General features: G+C 33.6%; 1 protein-coding gene across 1 annotated transcript; it reads left to right on the forward strand.

The window, feature by feature from the left end:
- The first annotated feature begins 13,978 nt into the window (after window positions 1-13,978).
- Window positions 13,979-18,590, forward strand: LOC115971740 (monocopper oxidase-like protein SKU5). Its single transcript, XM_031091766.1, has 9 exons — window positions 13,979-14,374; window positions 14,632-14,741; window positions 14,832-15,102; window positions 15,265-15,403; window positions 16,145-16,511; window positions 16,897-17,262; window positions 17,381-17,459; window positions 17,918-18,117; window positions 18,225-18,590. Exons 1-9 carry the CDS (start codon window positions 14,234-14,236, stop codon window positions 18,322-18,324), a joined length of 1,773 nt encoding a protein of 590 aa, XP_030947626.1. The 5' UTR covers window positions 13,979-14,233; the 3' UTR covers window positions 18,325-18,590.
- The last annotated feature ends 5,627 nt before the right edge of the window (window positions 18,591-24,217 follow it).

Here is a 24,217-nt window from a genome sequence, read left to right on the forward strand (position 1 = left end):
ATAAGAGGATTCCTCTCTTTGGACTGAACTTTTATGTGGTTAAAAAATACCTCTAAACTTTATGTTTATCAGGAAAAAAATTTGAGGACAAACTGGTAAAAATATATCTCCAACTTCACTTGAAATCTTAAAAAATAGGACACTTTCCTACTAATCCATGTCTTTAAAACAAATTTATCCAAAAAAAATTTAAAAAAAGGGAAAAAAACATTATCACACTCGCAAAGCGCATGTGATGAGGTTAGTATCTTCTATAATTAGATTTATTTCTTAACTTTGGAAGTACACTTTTATTCAAATTTGAAATATTATAAAAATAATGGTGAAAAGATTCAAAAGGAAGCACATCTCAAATAAGATTTATAAAAAAAATAAAAAGACAAAAACCAATTTTTTAGTTATTACATTTACATTTTTAATTTAAATTTTATATCAATAAAATTTATTGTTCAGATTTCGTAATTTACTCCAAATAATTACTTCCTTATTTTGCTCTTCATGGTATGGAGTGTGAATCATACTTTCCAATTTCTTTCTTCAATACTGGATTGATGAAGGACCTTGTATCACTTTAAATTTTTTTTTTTTTTTGAAGCTTCTTCTCCTTGGTTAGATGATCGCCCATCAAGTTGCATAATAATACAAATCTTCTATCTCAGTTTTTATCTTTCAATTTATGCTCCACCAATTATTGTTTGCCTTGTGCTTGATTTGTTTCCATTTTAAACTTTAACTATTTTATAAAGAAAATCAAATAAATACATGATAAGTTGTGTTTGATGAAACATGAAGTGAGACAGGATTTGTATTCTTTTATATGTGTGCTATCACGGACTTGAGAAATATATTAGCCCATCCCTAAAGTTTAAACTATTCCCTATTGTGCTCTTGAAGATAAGTGTTATACAAGCTCTTATAAAACTATTCTTTTGCTTTATTTAGTTATGGCTTGGTGTGGCTCTAATAGGATACTTAGGGTCTGTTTGGTTAGGATGAAAAGAGGGAGGATAGAAAATAAGAGAGAGATGTGTATGATTGGGAGGGAAAAATGGGAGAAGAAAATAATGGGACCCAACAGTTTTCTTTTTGGACCCACCAAAACTTTATCTATTTCCCCAAATTGGGAAAGTTGGATGGAAAACAAGCTTTGCTTTTTCGAACAAAATTATCCTTAGCCCTAGTAGAGTAATGTTCAAATTTTGAACACTTTTCCTTATGTCCTTTTTTGTCTTTTTCTTATTTTGCCTCATTCGTTTCTCTCACTCTTTTTTTGGGTGCTCATTTGTTTCTTTTCTCATCTCTACATCAAGTTTTATTTATTTTTTAAATTAAAAAAAAAATTTTTGAGTTCTTGAACTCTTGTGTGTGTGTGTGTGTGTGTTTTTTTTTTTTTTAATAAATGAAGTTACCATTTGTACAAAAAATTTTAATAAAAATATAATGTATTACTTTTTGTTTTATCTAATAATGACATAATGGTAAATTTATACAAATTATATCTTCTATCCTCTATTTTTTCTCTTCAACCAAACAAATGAGTTTTTCATTTCTCAACTTTTCCATTCTCTCAAGTCCCAGTCAAACATATATGAGAGAGAATTAAATTTCTTCTAATCTCTCACTTTTCTATCACTTTCCCATTTATTATCTTCCCATTTTTCCACCCCTCCAACCAAACTAGCTCTTAATGGAGGATATGGTGAGATTGTCTCTAATATATAATCGAGGATAGTCAAGCAATTTGGTCCACCATCCATGTCCTCAATCATAGTAGAATCTCTAAGATTTCACTTAGGGTTTGTTTGGTTGGAGGTAGAAAAGTGGGGGATAGAAATAGGGAAAACATGAAAAAGTATGGGAATAAAACTTTTTTTTTTCTTATGAATAGCAAACTCTTTTGTTTGGTTAAAAAGAAAAACAAGATGATAGAAAATGTAGATTATATAAATTTACTCATATGCCCCTAGTACTAAAAAAAATTAATAGTAAATAAGGAAAAAAAAAAAAAAAAAAAAAAAAAAAAAAAAAAAAAAAAAAACTAAAACGAAAAAGAAAAAGAAATATATGAAAAAAAGAAAAAGAAAAAAAAAAGCTTAATATGGGCTATGTCATATATGGATAATCGCGGCTGGGATTGTGCTTTCTTTGTTTGTTTAATCATAGATTCATAACCCAAGGTTGAGAAATGTGTCAACCTTAGTCAGTTATTTAATTAATTAATAATTAATTATGAGAATACTTTTCTTAAACGATTCCCCCAAGGCTGGGCTATTGGAGCCAATCGCGGCCAGATTTGCGCCAATTGGCTTCTCTTTGTTCGTCTCATATAACCTTATTCTCATCTATGTTTAATTTAGTCTTTGATTAAAGTAAATGTTTTTTTAACCCATTTTTATAAGCAACCTAATCAGTTTTATATTAAGAGTATCAAATAAATTAACTTGACAGTAATCCAAGCAAGAAGTATTACCTGACTAAAAGCAAGAAGTATTAAAGTAAAACATTCCTTATGCAAATCAACGACCTTTTAGGGAGAAGGCTTTCTTGTTTCTAGCTATAGTCTATAAAGATACAATATTCTGTCAGCTACTTTTTCTAGGGTTTGTATAGTGTGTCTTGCAGTCTTACTTAGGTGTTTGCATGTGAACTCAGTCAACCTTGAATTTCATTTCTTAAAAAATGATTGCCATCGTAGCACTAGAAAATTTAATTGGATCCAGCATTTCATGTCTTGTTGATACGATAATATATATACACAATATGGAAGAGGTTAACTTCAAGTTATACCATTCAATAATTGAAGCTCTCCTATGAAGAAGGATTCAAATTCACACTATTTGCTTTAGTTCTTTTTTTATAACATATGGAGACTTAGTTATAAACTAGATCATTTTTACATGGTACATTCCAAATCCAAGGAAAAGATGCAAATAAGATTAACAAAGCTTATCTAGATCGTATCTCAGCATGGTGTATTCTTACATATCACACTGTTTTTGCATAGTTTTTCCCTAATATTGTATAGATGAAGATTAATTTTGATATTGTCATTAGATCTCAATCTTCCTTCACAGTAGTTGTGTGTCGCAATGAGTATGGGGATGTAATTTTTGCTCATTCCAGCCTATTCCCTCATATTGATCCAATTCAAGGAGAAGCCTAAACAACCTTTCAAGCTATTGAACTTGCAATCTTCCACAAGCTCAATTATGTAATTTTGTAAGGGGATTCAAAAGGTGTTATTGAAGCCTTGTTGTAGTTACACTCCTCTCCACTTTGGTTTCTTGCTCATTTCTTCTCTTAATTGAAAGATGTCTTAAACTCCTACTCTTGTTGGGATTTCATTTTATGTTCCTAGAAATATAATTTTTTTGGCTCACAATGTTGTAAGATGGTTGCCTTTTAAAATTGAGATGAGCCTATCTCCATTGTTTATCTTCCTTCTTGAGTTCTTGTCATTGAAATTAGAGATGGTTGGGGCCTCCCTGGTCTCTTTATAAAAATATTTCTATTCATCGAACTTTTACATTAGGTTCATATCTCATAAATCTTACAATTAAATCAAATATTTTGCACGATTGTCAAGTATGTTAAATTTCATATCAATTATATATGATTTACTATATTCTTCATAAATTCAAGTATTTAGTATATTTTAAAACATAAAATTAAGAAGAAAAAAAGAAGGAATAGGAAAAGCATATAACCCAAAGATAGATTTGACCAAATAATCAGATGATATTTTTATTTTTATTTATAAATCAGATTTGATTCTATCTTTTACCTATAAAAAAAAAAAAAATCAGATTTGATCAAATGTACAATGAGAATGTTGTTTTTCTTTATTTATTTATTTATGAGTTGAAAATTTTGTCATCTCTTTTAGTCATTCCCATTGTTTTGAAAAGTAATAGGGTAAAGAAAATCAAAAAATCATTGATTAAACGCTGCATTTTATCTACAGCTTACTCATAAATCAATTTGATAGATATTGAATAAAGAGGGTATAGAGAGAGAATATTTAATTAAGAATGAGAAAGTGATTTCTAGAAAATCAATATTCAATACTAGTTACCTAAACAAAATATAAATTTCTATCAACGGTTTCATTCTCTCTACTATGTTAACGCTTAAAATAATAAAAATGAATAATCAATAATGTATATAGACGTGGATTCCAGTTAGCTCAACTAGTAAAGTCTCTGATGATTGAATAAGAGATCTGAGATTCAATCCCGGCCTACACCAAAAACCAATTGGTGTCTTAGTTTGAAGATAAGCTTTCAAATTGAAAAAAACACTTCTCTGATGATTGAATAAAATATCTGGGATTCAATCCCTACCTACACCAAAAATCAATTGGTATTTTACTCTGAAGATAAGCTTTCAAATTGAAAAAGACTTCGTAAGTTTAGAACTTTGACCGACTCAAATTAAATCAATGGGTGTTTTACTCTGAAGATAAGCTTTCAAATTGAAAAAGGCTTGTAAGTTTAGAACTTTGACCGACTCAATTTTTTTTTTTTGGTCTACGTATGAGTGCACTATCCCCGTGGAAATTATATTATTATAAAAAAAAAATGACTAAGAAATTATTGTTTTGTATAAGTAACGTGGCATGGATATCTACAAATTCCTCTACTATCTAAAATCGTTTTGGCAGTTATTCAATCCAATAACCTATTCAAGGCTCAAGCAATGACTTTATACATTATATACAGGGTCTGCAAGTGGAAAAAGCCGTGTGTGAAGGTAATGATTTCTAGTGATAGACATTATAGTACGATACGCAAATCTAGTTCAGATGGAGTGTAAAGTGACAATGCAATAAAGTGATGTCTCATATGCATAAATCCACTTGATACAGACAGAGTGAATTAATTGGTAGTATTATTGTCACTAACAGCCCTCTTAAAATTATGGGTGATTGAATTGAGTTCACATACATATCTAAACCAATAAATATCTCAACCTTCTATATTGAGCCTTTATCTACCCCCTTTGATTTTTTGGCATCCAATGGATAAGCTAGAGATATATATACAACCCTATGTCTACACAGAGCTGAACAAAAAGATGTGTATGAAAATGGATCTTCTAAATAAAATCACAAACAGAGACCTATCTAAAAGGTTAGATGAGAAATATGTATATAGTATATTCCAAAAAAAAACAAACAGAATTATTTGTAGGACAAAAAGATGAAATAGTAAAGATGTTGGAAACTCGATGCACCTGCCCATCTCCAGGATGGAGATGAATATAAAAATAATCAATTTTATTTATTATTTAGATTAAGTTAGGTGTGGTCATCACTGAGTTGGCATTGTCTGGACTTTTTTTACCTTGGCTTCGAGTGTTTCTTTCTCTCTCTGTCTGTCTGTCTTCTTGTTCTTCTTTTTTCGTGTGAACTGGCTTGGAGTGGTTAATGGAGATTATCACTTTAGCACGTGATGTACTGAATACTAATGCCAATTTATGCACACTTTTTTTTTTAATGTTTTTTTTTTTAAATTTCCATTTGGAGCCACGCAACTTTACCAACTGTCTAGATGAGAGGTAACAATCATTGACCAGGTCCATGAGCCAGTATTACATGTCTGGTAATAGATTTTTTTTTTTTTTTTTGGTCGATTATTATTATTTGGGTTGTGTACATAAATTATGTCCTTACCACTTGTGTGTGTGTGTGTGTAAAACTGCTACTTCTAGTCTCTGTGAAGGAATTGGATGATATGTCACCTTCATCATTAGATTTGGCAATGTTTTTTTAAAATATTTTAGTTTTAGAGTGAAGTGAAGAAATTAGAATGTACCAAACGGATTAATATTGATTATTGTTCACACAAGTTTTGGATTATGTTAGCTACTTATATCTTTTGCTTGTGGCTAGAATAGATCTTCGTAATTGGTTAACTTATCAAGTATCAACTAGTTCCTCTTACCTCCTTCTCAAAAAAAAAAAAAACTAAACTAGTTCCTCTTACATAAACACCCCCCCCCCCCCCCCCCCCAAAAAAAAAAAAAAGCTTTATTACATGATTTGTGATATTTTTGGTTGAGAGCATTCAATTTCGGTTTTGCAAAACTTTAACCGAATTTTAAAGCAAAAAACCACTCTTTTTATTTTAGCTACTCATTTTTGAAAAATAAATAAAACGAACATTCCAATTTTTTATTTTGCAATAAGTCCTATTAAAATGTTTTAATAAAATTTTTTCCCCAAACTCACCCTAATGCACAACAACGCTACTAAGCTAGTGTAATGCTCAACGACACCAATCACGCACAGCCAAATCAAAGGCCAACGATAATACTCATAAGGGAGTCCCATGGTAGCAACATCCCATACTCAACAACACCCGATATCAAAAAATCCACATGACCAATGACAGAATGACTTCCCAATGGCTTGCAAAACCCAACAAGTACGTGATTTTTAGCTCTCATAGTGTGTGATGTTCAGCTCATGGTAGATATTGATTGGTGTCGTAATCTTATAATCGAAGAAATGATCAATTAGTTCATGAAGTAGTTGTACATATTCCTTTAAAAAACATGGGAGTAATAATTTTGATACGAGTCCTATTAACAATTTCCCTTAGAAGATTTGTTAATTGACAATTTTAGGAAAGTTATAATACTTGTAAGGACACGAATGGGGTTCCCAAGTCCAAAAGGTAAAAGGATCTAGGCCCAAAAAGTCTAATATAATGAATTTGTAGAGAGTAGGTTGGAAAATTAGGCTCTAATGAGTTGAATAACAATTATAGTGGATTCAAATGACAATAAAGTAAAGATAGACTGGTTTTATCTAAAGAAAACTGTTCTCGGCACAATTCGAGGAGATCAGTTCTTGTATATAATTCTCAAATTTGATTAGAAGTGCAATTCTTATTGCTACAGTATTCTTTTCTCAATTCTCCAATCCCCTTTCCCTTAAGGTCTTCTTTCTGTTTTATACTGTCTTCCTTCTTTCATCTCTACCTTCCACACGTAGATTAGGTTGTTGGTGTTGATTCTTGTCCCATCAACACTTTCTTGAAGTATTTGGGAAGTAGCTGTAAGACTGAAGATTTCTGTTTAGGTATCACTTCCTCATTAATGCGGCTAGAAAATTACTACAGATCATTCAATGTGGTGGTAGTAGCTTTCTCTTAGATATTATATGGCTTCCCTCTGTCCTGTGTTTTTAGGATGCTTGTCCTTATCAACAAAACCTCTTGGAACGTTGCCCTGGATGGCAAACCACACCGTCCATCCTCGGCTTTGCTCAGCTGAGACGACATTTATTCTTAGACCACCTTCTTGAACTCTCATGACCAAACCTCACCTCTTCATTTACTAACACGGACTCCCTAACAGTGTTTTACCCGTCTTCGGATTACTTAATATTCTCAGATTGGGCCCCTAGCCCAATATATGCATAGATACATACTATTGGCCTATCATCCCAACAATACTACTTTCATTGGAAATATTAAAAAAAAGTTTTTTTTTTTCTCATAAAAAGTTTATTAAAATAGTTCTTGAACTAATGCTTTTAGAACATCCGTTAACTTTTTCCTTTTAAATATTAGTAGTACCATTAAGTAGTATTAATGATAGAGGCCTAAAACAAGCTGTTGATAGGCTTGTGAAGAAAAAAAATGTCACATGATTTGTCATTATTGAGTTCTAAAACCTTTTTATTTTTTATTTTATTCTTATATATATTTTATGGTGCACATTCTGTTTAGTATGTAGATGATTATTTTAACCGTTAAAATAATGTACTATTGTTCCAAACACACATATATATATTTATAAAATAATAGATGAACGGTTAAGATTTAGTAAATATGATATATGTATTAAAAAAAAAAAAAAAAACACGTATCGTTAACAGATAAAATGACCCTTTAATTGTCTTCATCCTTGAGAAGAACGTAAGAACTATTTTTTTGATAAGTGAGTTGATCCGAAAAGAAAGGAGGACAAGTTATCTTCGAACTAGTGACCTGCATGGCTGCAACATGAAGCAAGATTTTTAGTTTCTTATGTTGTATGTTCTAAAGTTTAGTACTATGGTTCGAGATTTATATATTTAGATAAAATGCACAAATGAGATTGATTATCATTAGAAGCAATATCAACATAGTGAAAAAAGGGGAAAAAAAAAAAAAAAAAAAAAAAACAATAGCAACATAGGCCTTTTTTTTTTTTTTTTTTTTAAATAATCAATGATATACTGATTTTCCAGAAATAAGATAGGTATGAAATATGGAATGAGGCATGAGAGCGAATAAAATGTTTATGAGAAATGGTAATAACACTGCTATTTATTTTTATTTTTTACCATGCATTATTTTTTTGGGATGGACTTAAAGGTTTAGGTTATAAAAATTATCACTTGCTCCTTCATCCTTAAAATTGGTTATCCAAAAAATAATAAAAAACAGCTATGAGCCTATGATGTATCTGGATGGAAGCATTTGAATATAAGGATTTAGAGTTCCATAATTTGTTTAAATGACTTGAATAAATTATGAAAAATACAATTTTTTTTCCTAATGATAAAATTCATGAATGGGAGTCTTATTTGTATGCTGTCAATTCCAATATCAATCTATCCAAAAAAGAAAAGAAATGAAAAATTCCTATATCTAGATAAAAAGATTACACCTATGAATCTAGTCAACCCTGAGTACCAATAGGCAGCTAGTCAATTTTTTTTTTTTTTTTTTAACTTTTATTTATACATAAAGATAAAGACATGTCTTTGAGTGCTCTGATTCTCGATTCCAAAAAGTTTAGGACCATCCACTTTGCCACAACTTAAACATGTGACATATAGTGATTCAATTACTTTTTACCAAGTATTAGTGGTGGACTTATGTATAAGTGATGTAATTCAATCTCAAATTGACACTCAAGCAAGTTGTGGTAAAGTACGAGATCAAGTGTGTTAACAAAAAAAAAACTCGATTCTTTATCTTGTTTCCAAGAAATGAGCACCTACAAAATGTTTCAAAAAGAAGGACTAAAAAGAATGACTATCTTATTATAGGCATGCTTTGATCTAATGATTCTTGAAAGTGATATTTCAAATTTATAACACAAGTGTTTTTGTTGAATCAAAATCCTTAAAAGATACCACCAAAATGTTTCAAAGAATGTGTCTTGGGCATGCTTAGATTTGAATCAAAATCAATATCCTCAAAAGCTAAAATCCAGCATGTGTTTTAGTTAGAATTTGCTTTAATTAATTTATACTAATTAATAATTAGTCATCAAATCTACTTTTATTCTAAATCTTTGAATCCTTTTTTGTGAAGTATATATATATGGTCTAGTTAGCAGGTGCCTCTAAGGTATTTGTTAATGAACTATTTTAAGAAAAATTTGATAACACTTTCATGGGAAATATAAAAGCAAACAAAAAAATTAGTTGTTTTTTATTTTTCCATAAAAAGTTTCTAAATATATTTCCTAAATTAGTGCACTTAGGACATCCCTTAACTTTGCTCTCTCTCTCTCTCTCTCTCTCTCTCTCTCTCTCTCTCTCTCTCTCTCTCTCTCTCTCTCTATATATATATATATATAATGCTCTGTTAACGAGAAATATAAAAAACTATCAAAAAATCAGTTACTTTTTTCTTTTACTATAATTTAAAAAAAAAATATTAAAGGACAATCTGGTAAAAATACAACTCTGACTCTCACTAAAACATTGCCTAAAAAATAGGGCTACTCTCCTGTTGATTTTCAAATTGCTTTATCCACTTATAAGTTAGATTCTCAAAATAAAAACATAGTTTTTTTTTTTTTTTGGCTACAAAATAAATGTGTAATATTTGTTCATTTTTTGAAATTAGCCTCATGACACCCTAGTTGTATTAGTAGTTCTAGAAAACGTGTAAACTTCAAATTGGAATGAATGAAAAATTATGACACTATATAAACAAAAAAAAGCCGCATCGCATGCGCAAAGCACGTGTGATGAAGCTAGTGTGTGTGTGTGTGTGTATAATCCCTTCAAATACAATCCAAATAACCATAGCTTAGAGCAATCACACCAGTGTGTGTATAATACAAAAAGTGGTCAAATTTATACATTTCCTCCCAAAACTACCCACATTAGTGGGTGTATAAATGTGTAAATATACACATCTACTACCGTAACCATGTAAATATATATAGTTACTGTACTTTTGTAAATAATATTTTATTCATTTTTTCTCTCTCCCTGCATTGGAACCCTCACAGCCTCACTATTGTCTCTTTCTCTTTCTATCTCAAAAACTCATTCTCTCTTTTCTCTCAATTTCCCTTTCTCAAAGTTTCCATAGTCGGTCCTCTCTCACAATCGCACACCGCTTCCCACTGCCATTGTGGTTTTCTTCACTCCTCACCACAAAACCTCTTCGATCTCACCCACTTTCGTTCAATCTTGCTCCTTTTATATGCTTTGCATCAAGTTTAGTGACAGCTAAACCCAACGACCACAACCACGGTGATTTACGGCAATTGTTATTGACGTTCTTCTTCTATTTTCTCTTTATTTGATCAGTGGGTTTGGGGATTTAGATTCTCTTTGTTAAAGCTGTGGGTTTGAGGATTTAAATTTGGTTGTTAATATTTGATGTTCCTTGCATATGCTTATTTTAGATATTGATTTCAAATGTATTTGGTTTCTATGAATACGAAATTTGAATGGGTATGGTAGATTTAATTTGAGATTTCCTTGAATTTGTTGTTTGTGTTGCTATTAGTGTAAGACATGATTTGGGATTTGCTTCAACATGTTTGATATGGTGTTATACGCCTTGTGGTGGTGGTTGTGGTAGCGGCCGTTGTATGTCTTGTGGTGGCTGTGGTGGTAGTTGTGAGAGAGGTGGAGAGAAAAAGTTGAAAGAGTAATAAAAATGATGAAAAATAAATATTATATTGAAATAAATTTTTAGAATAAACAATTTGATACTGGTGTTTTGAAAAAGTAATAGTGTAAAAAAAAACGATTCTTAATATAAAATAGACAAAAAAATTTAGCTAGCCTGATGTGTTGGGCTTTGTGGAGCATTTTTTTGGCTTGTTTAGCCCATTGTGGAATCGACTTTGGTGATTAGGGTTTTATAGGGTTGTTGCTGTGTTTTTTGAGGGAGTGAAAAAATATTGTAGCTGCACTTTTGTACTTTTCTCTGATAATAGTGAAATCCTTGCAACTCCGTGGACATAGTGAAATTGCTGAACCATGTAAATATTGTCTTGTATATTTGATTGCTTTATTTGGTGTGTGTTTTCTCTATTTTTTTTTTGTTTCTCACATGTTGAGATTTCAATTAAATTCCCTACATGATGTATTTGCTCTCGGTGGCATTTGACTTGAAAAAGATTAATTGTCGTGGCAATACTATTGTCATTGAGTACCCTACATTGCAAAGCACCTTGATGACCTTATCCATTGGGTGCTCTTTTTTTGCCACGCCCAAAAAGTGACAGTATTATAAACGCAACAAAAATTTATAGTGTTTACCAAAATCCAAAATAACAAAAATTTATTGTAATTTATGACATTTTTAAATTATTTTATTACTTGAATCTTTACACATGAATCTTTTTTTTTTTTTTTTTTTGATGAACATCTTCACACATGAATCACTAAAAGAAATTGTTTCCCAAACATAATATAAGTTATGAAATTTTGTTGTGCTCTTTCCTAAAATATATGTCACTTTTACCAACTATCACAAGATTCACAAATTGTCATAAAATTTTCATCTTCTTTCTGCCTCACTCACTCCTAAAATATACAATCTCACTTTGGCCTAGTAGACGACTATCTATACTAATTAATTAAGGGCTTGTTTGGTACGTATATTTAAACAATAACTTTTAATTTTTTTGAAAATATGTATAGGTGAAAAAATGTGTAAAAATATATATAATATTTTTAAAAAACTAAAAATATGTATTTAAAATCATGTACTAAATAGCCCTAAGGATTAAAAAAAAACATAAAAAAGAACAATAAAACCCTGTTCCTATACTGGTAAAGAAAAAGAAAGAAAGATATTCATCAAAAAAAGAAAAAGAAAGAAAGATAGGAGTAGATATTAATTACCATTTGGCATCTCGAGGTAAAACCCTGATGATCGAAAAGAAGTAATGTTTGGAGAAATTCAGGTTTGGGTAGGCCACCTGTTCGGTTGTTTGTCACTATGAGTACCACCCTTCCCCCACATGCCACAATTCAACCTCGTTCTTAGATTTTCATTAAAAAAAAAAAATTATAATTAGTGTCTATTTAGGATCCGTTTAGATACAACTTATTTTACTGAAAATTAAAAATATTGTAACAAAATAATTTTTAAATGTGTGAATAGTATTGTGGGATCCATAAACAGTACATGAACAGTGAATAAACAGTGCATTTTGTCTCATGCATAGTAAATTTATGTGCATAAATAGTGCATGTTACTGTTCATACACACACAAAAAAAAAAAAAAAAAAAACGCAAACGCTGAACTTAAAATGCGGATCCAAACGCACACTCAGAATCTGCTTATTTTATTAAAATTGAAATTTTTTTAGGATTTTACTAATGTGTGTCCTAAGGACACACATTAATTTTCATTTTTGGAAAAAAATTTCTTGAAAATTGAAAAAGTAATTACAGCTTTTTCAATTCCCAAGAAAATATTTCCAAAAATAGAAAACTTAATGTGTGCTCTAAGAGCACACATTAATCGAACCCATTTTTTTATTGAAAGTATTATAAATAAATGTAAATTTTTTTTAAAATAATAAAACTCATGAATAGTAGCAAAAATAAGTTAAATAGTAAAATAAATTGATAAAAATAATCCATACCAAATGGACACTTAATGTGACTAGTGAATAAAAAATAATCTCACCATTCAAATAAGAACGAAATTTTTTATCTACTAACATAGTTATTAGATTACACCACCATATATTTTTATCGAAATTATTACTTTACAAATATAAAATTCTTGAAAAATGTAAAGGATAAAAGTCGGGTTCAGATATTCATAAAAAAAAAAAAAAAATTCTTAAATTACAAAAATTGTCAAAACCAGAATCAAACGGTTACTAGTAGCAGCTGCTGTGGATTGAATAAGATGTGTAATGTAAACACTTAAACAGACAGCCCGCCACCCAAATTTTTGGGCGTAGGGGCCCCACACGTGGAAAATGGGTCACGGCTGGCAACACAGGAAATCATGCGGCGCTTTCACACAGATCTGAACGTTGTTGGTATTGAATTTTGTATATTGTAACGAGTTTCTTCCTTTTGAAAATAGTTGGCAGACAACAGTCAAATTAAACGATTACATGTGTGGGCGTGTGCGTGGGTGTGGTGTATATGAACTTCTACTTTTAATTTGAACTGGCTACGCTACCTGTCACTTCCTCTCTTTCTCTTTCTCTTTCTCATGCATATGCTCGTACCAGTGATGAGTGGTGACCGACAAAAGCTGGCTGGAGTATTTTTATCCAGCTAAAATATTTTGTTTACGTTCACTATATTTTATGCACATATTTATAATGGAAAAAAAAAATTTAACATATACCTTATAAATATTGATTTTCAAAATATATTTTGAAAGACTAATTATATATATATAATTAATTATATTTATTACTTTATATATTTTTATAAAAGTGGTATTAAAATTTTTCTATAATAATTTATTAATAATTGTCCTATAGACACTTGTTAATAAGATTTTTTTTTTTTTGAGAGAAATACCCATTTATAATTGATGTAAGAATATTTACATTTTAAAATTCTCTATAATTTAAAAAATATACCTATTTTTAACACATAGAAATTGAACCTAAGCACAAGAATGAAATATAAAATAAAAATAAAAATAAATAATGGAGGACAGGACAATTGTATCAATCTTCAAAAAAACCAAATAAAGTGCTCTCTCTCTCTCTCATCAAACTGTCTAAACTTTAACTTAGCCCAAAAAAACAGCACAATTCAATACCCAACACTCAACACACAATAATAATAACAATAAAGTGATGTGAAATAGAGCCGTTCTCTCCTTTTTCTCTCTCTGTCTCTCTCACTGACACACACTCTCTGCTCTCTCTAGGGGCTCTAGTCACTTCTTCCTTCTCTTTCTGATAATGTAAAACAACACAAAAGCTAGACAAAGATTGGCTCTAAAAATCTCTTACACACAAATTCAAAAGTCTCAAAAAAAAAAAAAAATGGCGCTCTGTAGCTTTTTATCCGTGTTATTAATCCACATTACCTTGTTTGTGAGCTTGTGTTATGCTGCGGATCCATTTGTGAACTACGAGTTTGAGGTCTCTTACATCACTGCCTCTCCTCTGGGTATACCCCAACAGGTTTATTCCTCAGATCTCTTTCTCTCTCTAGAGTATCTACTTTCTCTCGCTACTTTTAGTTAAAATTTTCATGTGGGTCTGTTTAATTTTCATGGATGAAAAATGGGTTGGCTTTATATTTCCTAAAGTTTAAATTTTTAGTTCTAGATCTACATAATGTGCTTTGCATTTTCGTTTTCTAAGCTAAATGTAGTAGTTTAGTGTTATCAGCTGCCAAGCTTTGAGCTTTGTGTTCTTATATCTGTAATACTTTGTAGGTTATAGCTATTAATGGCAAGTTTCCGGGTCCTACTATTAATTCGACTACTAACAACAATGTCGTCGTCAATGTTCGAAACAAATTGGACGAGAATCTCCTCATTCATTGGTAGGATTTACTGTAATTTCTCATGAAAGTTCATAAGAAAAATTATAAATTTTCAGTGATTGAGTGTGTGGATTTTGGTGGGTGTGATAGGTCCGGGATTCAACAGCGGCGTAGTTCATGGCAAGATGGAGTATTGGGCACGAATTGTCCTATTCCTCCAAAGTGGAACTGGACTTACCAATTTCAGGTTAAGGATCAGATTGGGAGCTTCTTCTATTTTCCATCTCTCAATTTCCAGAGAGCATCAGGAGGGTATGGCGGTTTTATTATCAATAACCGGGACATAATTCCAATTCCTTTTGGAACCCCTGATGGGGATATAACCATTATGATTGGTGATTGGTACACCCGGAACCATACGGTTAGTGTTTGTTGAATAGTTTTAATTTTCCATGTTGGTATGTGTTAGAGATTAATGTGTGTTAAAGACTGAATGCCTAAAGCACAATAAGGAATTTTATAACTCTTAGTAAATGACCCTAACACTAGCAATGTGTATGCTGGTTCTTTTTTTGGAATGTAGGCTTTGAGGAAGGCTCTTGATGCAGGGAAAGATCTTGGAATGCCAGATGGAGTTCTTATTAATGGGAAAGGCCCTTACAGATATAACGATACGCTTGTCCCAGATGGCATTGAATATGAAACAATTGAAGTCCACCCAGGTGACATGATTAGCAGACTCTGTTTTTAGTTTTGTGCTTCATGCAAAATGGTTTAATACTATGAGCCACATTGTCAAACGAATGATTTCTTCTAGTAAACTTTGAACCTCTTTTGAGGTGGTGCATTGCGTTTGCTTTCAACCTTCTTAATTATGAAGATGTCTTAGATGCATGCAGAGTGCTCAAAATAATGTAGATTATACCATGTTATATGAGTTGTTGGCTTAATTTGAGTATGATCAGTGTAGTAGCTTTGTTTTATACTGCTTTTGGACCTGTGCTCTTGTTTCGTTCCAAATGAATCTGCTGAAATCTTCTTTCCTGTGAGGTTTTGGTTTATCCTCTGAATTCTCTATCACATAGGAGGGAGTCACAAACACTTTCTTTCCCATAAAGAGAGAGGGTGGTTTTTAAGGAATGTGCTGTTCTAGGAACAAAAAAAAGGGAAAAAAGATTACAATATGAAAGGGAAAAGGTTCTTGTCTCGGATGTTATGCATGCAGCATGAGTACACCAATCAACTAACTGTAATAGGATGTTGTTTGAATATGTGTATTGATGCTTTAACTTATTATCTACTGGGAGGTCCTCTGTCTGAGATTAACAATGGAACTTGATGTTTTGTTTTGTTATTATTATCATCATCATCATCATCATTTTATTTTTTTTTATTTTTATTTTTATTTTTACTGTGGTTGAGCTATTAAAACTTTTAAATGACAGCATCATGATTTTGGACAGGGAGAACTTATCGCATTCGTGTACACAATGTTGGAGTGTCAACTAGTCTCAATTTCAGGATCCAGAGCCATAATCTACTTCTAGCAGAGACAGAGGGATCATATACTGTGCAACAGAATTACACTAGCTTAGATATACATGTTGGACAATCTTATTCTTTTTTGTTAACGACGGATCAGAATGCAAGTACTGATTACTACATTGTCGCAAGCGCTAGGTTTGTGAATGAATCACTATGGAAAAGAGTTACTGGTGTTGCCATCTTGCATTATACAAATTCCAAGGGAAAGGCAAAAGGTCCCCTTCCAGACTCACCAAATGATGAATTTGACAAGACTTTCTCAATGAACCAAGCAAGATCCATAAGGTCTATTAACACCATGATTTAATTGCATGCACACATCTTGCTTGCTAATATAATATGCTTTTTGCTGTCTTCCTGTGTCTTAACCACAGTGACACCTTTTAGAGCATTCTAAGAAGTTTTCTGGTCTGAGATTCTTTACTAATATGAATTCTTTGTTTAAGTTTCTGTTTCAAAATGAAGATTAAATTGTCACTCTGAAGTGATATAAAATAGAACAATGACCAGATAACTCAGAAAATCATCTGATAGTTTCATAATATATTCTGTTATCAAATCAGAACAAATATTAAGTCAACTCAAAGTTTAGTTTAGAGAATTGATGGACTACTGAGAATTGGTTATCTACTTTAACTTATATTTGAGGTCTCTATTGTCAAATTTGCAGATGGAATGTATCTGCTAGTGGTGCTCGCCCTAATCCGCAGGGTTCTTTTAGATATGGCACAATCAATGTGACTGAAATTTATGTGTTAAAAAACAAGCCACCTGTGACAATTAATGGGAAACGGCGGACAACACTTAGTGGAATCTCGTTTGTCAATCCTTCAACACCAATCAGGCTTGCTGACCAGTACAAGGTGAAGGGAGTATACAAGCTTGATTTCCCCACTAGGCCACTTACAGGAGCACCTCGGATGGAAACATCTGTTATTAATGGAACATTTAGAGGATTTATGGAAGTCATACTACAGAATAATGACACGAAGGTGCAGAGCTATCACATGAGCGGATATGCATTTTTTGTTGTGGGGTAGGGATTTTTTATTTTTATTCTGCTTCATTATCAACATGTCTAGATGGTTTTTCTCTCTCTCTCTCTCTCCCTCTCTACATGCGTTTAAAGCTGTAGTTTGATTGAAATATTGTAGGATGGATTATGGTGAATGGACAGAGAATAGCAGGGGCACATATAACAAGTGGGATGGAATAGCCCGCTCCACAACACAGGTATATGCTTGACACTGTTGTGCTGTTAGTCTTATTTGGTACCTTTAAGACTCGACCTTCAGTTACTCTTTAATTTTGACTTGTAATCTTCTAGCAACTATAGCACTTGATTGACATGCATATTTGAATGTTAATGATCTTGTTTTTGGGTGTTGCTATCAAAATCAACATATTACTGGCTTGTCAACCTTAAAATACAGTTTGGATTCCTCAGTATGGGTCTCCAATGTCTGTATAGTGGACCATAGTCACTAGGCCATACAATAACTCCCAACTTGAGATTAAAATGATTTAAACTGTAAATTGTTGGTCAATATATATCTGATTTGGTATTGTTTAGGGTCTTTAGCCTATGGATGTCAAGGAGCAGATGACTGAACTCCAAAAGCTCTCCTAATATTATATGGTACTAATGCTTTGATTATAATCTCTCTCTCTCTCTCTCTCTTGTTGTCTAGGTTTATCCTGGAGCATGGACAGCAATTTTGATATCTCTCGACAATGTTGGAGTCTGGAACCTGAGAACAGAAAACCTTGACTCGTGGTATCTTGGCCAAGAAACATATGTTAGGGTTGTGAATCCGGAGGCTACTAACAAAACTGAGTTGCCCATGCCAGACAATGCTCTCTATTGCGGTGCCCTTAGCAAATTGCAGAAGTATGTACATATGACTCATTTGTGCTAAAATATTCTTCATTTTTGTATCTGAGACTGAGAGGACAATTCTAATTTTTTTTTTTTTTCTTTCACTTTTCTTCTTGCAGGCCAGAAGATATCTCTTTGGCAACTTCAATCATGGGTAGATCAAGGCTGTTCTTCACCATGTTGATGATTGTCTGTGCTTTAATTCCCATTTTCCGCTAGGTGTTTTCATTTAGGATGCCCCTTCTATGTTGATTTCTCTTAGTGAGGTTTGTGGTTGAGTGCTTAGGTCTGTAAGATTAGTCTTGTTGATATGAATCTTCAGTGATTTTGACTTGCATTTTTCTTTCACAATGTTCTAAATGTTCCCCGGCTTCCCTGTTTAATTGATTGGGACTTGTCATTCTTTAATACATATAATTTATGTACTGATTGGAATTCATCAATTTTCGATACAATGTAACTCCCCCTGCTAAGCTTAAGTTTGATCTGTCTTGCGTGACAATTTTGAGATTTGTAGATTTTTTTACTGCTGAATACCAGACCAAAATGATTTTGTACTTGTATGAAAATGCCAAATGATAAAATGTGCTGTAGTAGTCTATTTTATGACGAGGTAAAAAAATAAAAATTTGTCAGAGCATGAAGATACAAACAAATTTGCCATTTAAAATTTGGAAAGTGACACAATTCTGTTAGAAAAGGAATCAATCTTGCATAGCAGGATAGGCAGGCATGCAGGTTCCAAGCCCAGCATTTCAAATTCAAACTTTGGCGTAACTAGGCTTGCTAGCCCAGCTGGACAATTATGTGTCCTTCACAATTTAATGTGGTCGCTTCTGAATTTCTTGGATGCTGCCGGTTGGAGAATCTATTTGGGCCAATGGACTATTTAAACAACAACAAATGCTGTATTCACCATTGTCGTGTCTCTTCAGCTAGAATCTTTTGAGGACACTGTTTTGATAATGATAATTGTAAGGTTGAATTTATTCAACCATCTAATTGGTTTTATTCCGTGCCAAATTTGCTTGTAATTCAGCATTTAGTAACCTTGTATTTAGGTGGGTTTGATGTAAGGGTAGTGAGTGAGATAGAGTGAAGATTGCTCAAAAGTGTGCAAGAAAACAGAGGCTCGCGGTTGGGACTCGCGGGTGACTCGCGGCTGCAAGCCGTCAGACGCAGCACACGTGCCAAGCATGCTGGAAGATGAACAGTCATGCTAGCTGGAGCACTACAAGACAAAACAGGACAACTGGCCATACGGTTAACTCGCGACTGGATCTCGTGACTTAGTCAAGCCGCGAGGTCAAGCCGCGAGCCACCCGTGTTTTGTAAAACCTGACGTTTCACATTCCTCTTCCACTCCAGTATAAATACCCATTTTACCCACGATTGTAAGAGAGCTTTCAGAGAGAATTTTGAGAGAGAAACCCTAAAGAAAAACCAGATTGTTTCACCCACAATCTATACCTTAGAGTCTCTTCAAATTCCTCAACTCTCTTCCTCTCCTGTCAAATCCTTGAGAGGCATTATACCAAACCTGGTTCTCACTATCATCATCACTGTGAGACAGTTGTTTGGATTTTTGGGAAGCAGTTAGGAAGGAACCAATCTTCATTGGTTGATGCTACGGTCTAGTAGCGGAATCCGGGAAACTAGAAAAGAAAAAAGGTTCGGCGCAACCTCGTTGGAGCAAGAAGCTTGGAGGGCTTAGGTGCACTGGATAGATTAGGCTTGGAGGGTCTATTGCTGTCCTTGTATCCCAACTGTATTTTCTAGTGGATTGTTTACCGCTTGGAGGGCGGCGGAGAGGTTTTACGCCGAGGGCTTCGGTTTCCTCTTCGATAACACATCGCGTGTTGTCTTTGTGTTTACATCTTCCTTCCTCTCTATCTTTGCCTTTTTATTATCTGCTGTGGATTTTATCTTGTTATGGCTTAGATAGTTTTTAACCAATTTCATATTATAGCATATGTTAAGTTTCCGCACACTAGTTGTTTGACATATTGCTTGAATTGGTTAAGTAGTATTTTGGGGGTCTAAACGTTCAAGGGTGTTTATACACGTTTTTGAACTTTCAATTGGTATCAGAGCGGGTACACTGCTATTGGTTTCATTACCATTGTGTGATCCTTGACTCCCTTTTGAGATGGATAGGTCTCAATCCCTAAATGCACCTCCATATTTTGATGGTAGTAATTATGCTTTTTGGAAGGTTCGCATGAGAGCTTTTCTGTATTCTATTGATGAATCCGTTTGGGATGCTGTTGAGATTGGTTGGACCAAACCTGAGGTAGCCAAATCCACATGGGATAAGGCAGCACTTGCTGCATCTAATGCTAACAGTAAAGCACTCAATGCTGTTTTCTGTGGTGTGTCTCCAGATGAATTTCACAGGATTTCTCATATTACCGTTGCCAAAGAAGCATGAGAGATTTTGGAAATCACCTATGAAGGCACGAAGAAAGTGAAAGACACCAAGTTGCAAATGCTGACCACTCGGTTTGAGGAGCTCAAAATGAGTGAGGATGAGTCTTTTGACTCTTTCTATGGGAAGCTAAATGAGGTGGTGGTCAATAAGTTCAACTTGGGGGAGAAAACGGAGGACTTAAAGATTGTAAGGAAGATCCTTCGATCATTGCTGGAAAGTTTTCGTGCTAAAGTGACAGCAATTGAAAAGAGCAAGGACCTTGATGACATCAAAGTACAGGAGCTGGTTGGTTCTCTGCAGACTTATGAGATGTCGCTGCCCAATCAACGGAAGAGGAAATCTCTTGCTCTAAAGACCATTAATGAGAAGGTGGAAGATCAAGACTCATCGAGAGAAGATGTGGTTGACAAAGATGTTGCTTACCTTGTCAAAAATTTCAGAAAGTTCTTGAAATTCAAAAATAATGACAAATTTGATGATAAAAGAAAATTCCAAAGTTCTGGAAGGGAGAAAAGGGAATTCAAAAGGAAAGATGGAAAAGAATCCCAACCTACACAAGGTGTCACTTGTTTCAAATGTAACGGGCATGGACACTTTAAGAAGGAATGTCCGAATTATTTGAAATCGAAAGGTAAAGTGTATGCCACGACCTTGAGTGACTCGGATTCGTCTGACTCAGAATCTAAAGAGAGCTGTGATGGAGAGGGGAACTATTCGGCTTTTATGACTATTGCTCATGTTGAGTCTTCAGATGAGTTGAATCTGCTTGTACGAGACCTTGGAGAACATAGTGATGATGAATCACTAGGAATTGTTGAAAAATCGGATGCTGAAGAAGATGAAAGCACAGCAAATCTTCAGGAGAATTATAACTCACTCTTGGAGAAGTCGGGGGAGTACACAAGGGTGGCCAAGGCTGCTGTGAGAAAAATGAAGAAAGCTGAGGAGGACTACAAAAGTCTCCTAATCCGATATAGGGAGGCCAAATGTGAGATAAAAACACTGAATGGTGAGTTGTCCGAAACTTACACGAAAGTGAGATTTCTTGAGAATGAGGTTGTGCAAGCAAATGCTAAAATAGAGAGGGTCACCACCAAGAAGCTAGATGATGTTATCTCATCTTAAAAGAGCTTTTCAGACAAATCAGGATTGGGATATACCGGAGGAAGTGGTTCATCTGGAAATGTCACTAAAGAAGTGAAGTTTGTAAAGGCCAAAGATCCAGTTGTAGCTGACCCTACTGGTGAGAAGCTCGAGGTGGAGGAGAAGAAGAATGTGGTGAACCAACGGATGCTGAATCCCCGTAATCAATCTGTGGGCAGGTCTGAATCTCGTGCCAAGTCACGCCCACGACCACAAAGAGGTCCTAGAGCAACTTATGTGTGTCATTATTGCGGACTTCAAGGGCATACTCGACCAAATTGCCAAAAGCTGAGAGCAAAGAATAGTGCAACTCCTCAAAGGTCAGGAGGACCTAGAAATGATAGAAGAATTTGGGCAGGTGATCAATCTAGAGATCAGAATGGTGATCCCGGAATGATGAACGTGATGAAGATGATTGGTGCATTCACCAACTGCTTGGAAAGCTTCTCACGAAGGTTTGAAAGCCCTAACTCTCGTACCCAATCCTATAAGGAAATCACCCCAAATGCAAGTGACGTGTGGGTGAAAAGGGGTACTCATGCATAAGCATTACAACATGTCCATGCATTAATACTTCCTATGCTTTGTGACAATGTTTGTTTGTTTTGCTTGCTATTTTTGCTGTTGGTTGTTTGTTTGTCTACTTGTGCATATTTTTAATTTTGTCTTATCAATCTTTTTGTTTCTTATGTCAAAAATCCAAAAATCACATAAAAAAAATTAGAAAATCAAAAAGCTTGATTGACTTTGTTGAGTTTTTGTCTCAAAACTTGTTTTGCCTTGTACCTTTGTGCTAATGGCTTTGTGCATTTTCGAGCATTGCTTGTTTTCATGCACTCATATCAATGTGGGAAAAATTTTGAAATCTATGTGATTGTTGTAAATAGATCTTCAAACTTGTCATGAATGATTAGTGAATGGTTATGTTGATCTTGAGACATGCATAGACTTGTGTCTATATATCTTCCCACTCTTTATTTTTGTTTTGTTAAAAAGAGCTCACCAAATGTAAATCTCCAAATGAAAAGAGATATTGAGCTGCAAAAGCCTGTCGCACATTCTAGTATTCGACTAGGAAAAAGGGTAAGCGACTTTATATTAAAGAAAATGTTTATTCAAAAAACCAAAGGCTTGTTCATTAAAGTGAAATGTCAAATATCACTCTCACAATGAGAGGTGATTGCCTCAAAAGATCAAAAAGATCAAATGTTATGATTAAAAGTGGAGTCAAATGTAAAACTCCAAGTTATGTAATCAAGTTTTGTGGGAGGTCATATATACATATTTCTATAATTGAGATGGGTCACATGATCTAGTGCTAATTGTGTATGTCTTGGTTGAATTGATCATTGAAACTTCACATTAGACTAAGGACTATCTCATTGTTGATATCCACACACAACACACAAGTTTATGTTCAATAAATGCCATATTCATTTGTGTGATTGTACTTGATGAAATGTGTTTTCACATGCTCAATCTTTGTTAATTCAAGCACAAAAGGATTTTTGAGTGTTTTAGGTGTTTTTGGAAAGTATTTTGTTTGAAAAATCTGAAAATTTCAAAAATCCAGTTTTGCCCTGTTTTGGCGGCTCAGTCGCGAGTATGTCAAGTCGCGAGCCTCAGTCGCATCTTCGCTGGTCATTTTTGGCGACTTGTTCGCGAGTGGAAGGTCCAGTCGCGAGGTTCATTCAGAGATTTTCGCGGCTCAGCTCGCGACTCACTCGCAGGTAGACCTTCCAGTCGCGAAAAACACTTAGAAAAATTTTTCAAATTTTTGTTCTTGAGTGCTTTGGCGGCTTGAGCTGGCGACTGTGTGGCGACTTAATCAAGTCGCGAAAATCGCGTGTTTGGCAGAAACAGGAGAAGTTTTTAAACCTTTTTCAGTTTTCCTTCGAACTTTTGTGACTGTTCATCTTCTCTCTAAACTATCTCCCTCCTAAACACTCCTTGCTCTCATCTCCAATCTCCATTGTTGCTCGAATTCTTCAAGTCTCAGGTATGGGTTTTCAGTTTTGAACTCATTTCTACTTGATTCTGTGTTTTTCCCCTTAATTTTTCGCATATGCTTATGTTTTAGAAATGGGTTTGTGTTTCGGATATTGCTCTTTATTCATGCTTAGCTTGCGAATGCTGCTGCTAGAATTTGATTTGATCTTAGTTGTTTCCTTATTGCTCTTCATCCTGTGCTTAGCTAAGTGTTTCTTTTATTTTATCTGAACTTGAGCTGTTGAGTTGTTTCAAAATGTTCCATTTGAGGCTGTGTGTTTTATTGTGCTGAATGTGCATGCTCTTTTGTGTAAATCCATTGGGTGCATTTGTTAGTTTCACAATGCTGTTTATGTGCCATATCATTTTCCATTATCTGTCTCATTGACATATATCTGCCTTTAAGATAGTTTCTATATCTAATGATTTTATATGTGTTTCCTATCTTAGGCTTGTTTATCCATGTGATTGATCTTAGTAGCTTGTGTTTAAATGTTCCAAGTTCATTTGTATGGATGAAATCTCTTTGTTAATTACATGGTACTGACT

The sequence above is a fragment of the Quercus lobata genome, chromosome 12 (assembly GCF_001633185.2).
Source record: "Quercus lobata isolate SW786 chromosome 12, ValleyOak3.0 Primary Assembly, whole genome shotgun sequence".
Lineage (NCBI taxonomy): Eukaryota > Viridiplantae > Streptophyta > Magnoliopsida > Fagales > Fagaceae > Quercus > Quercus lobata.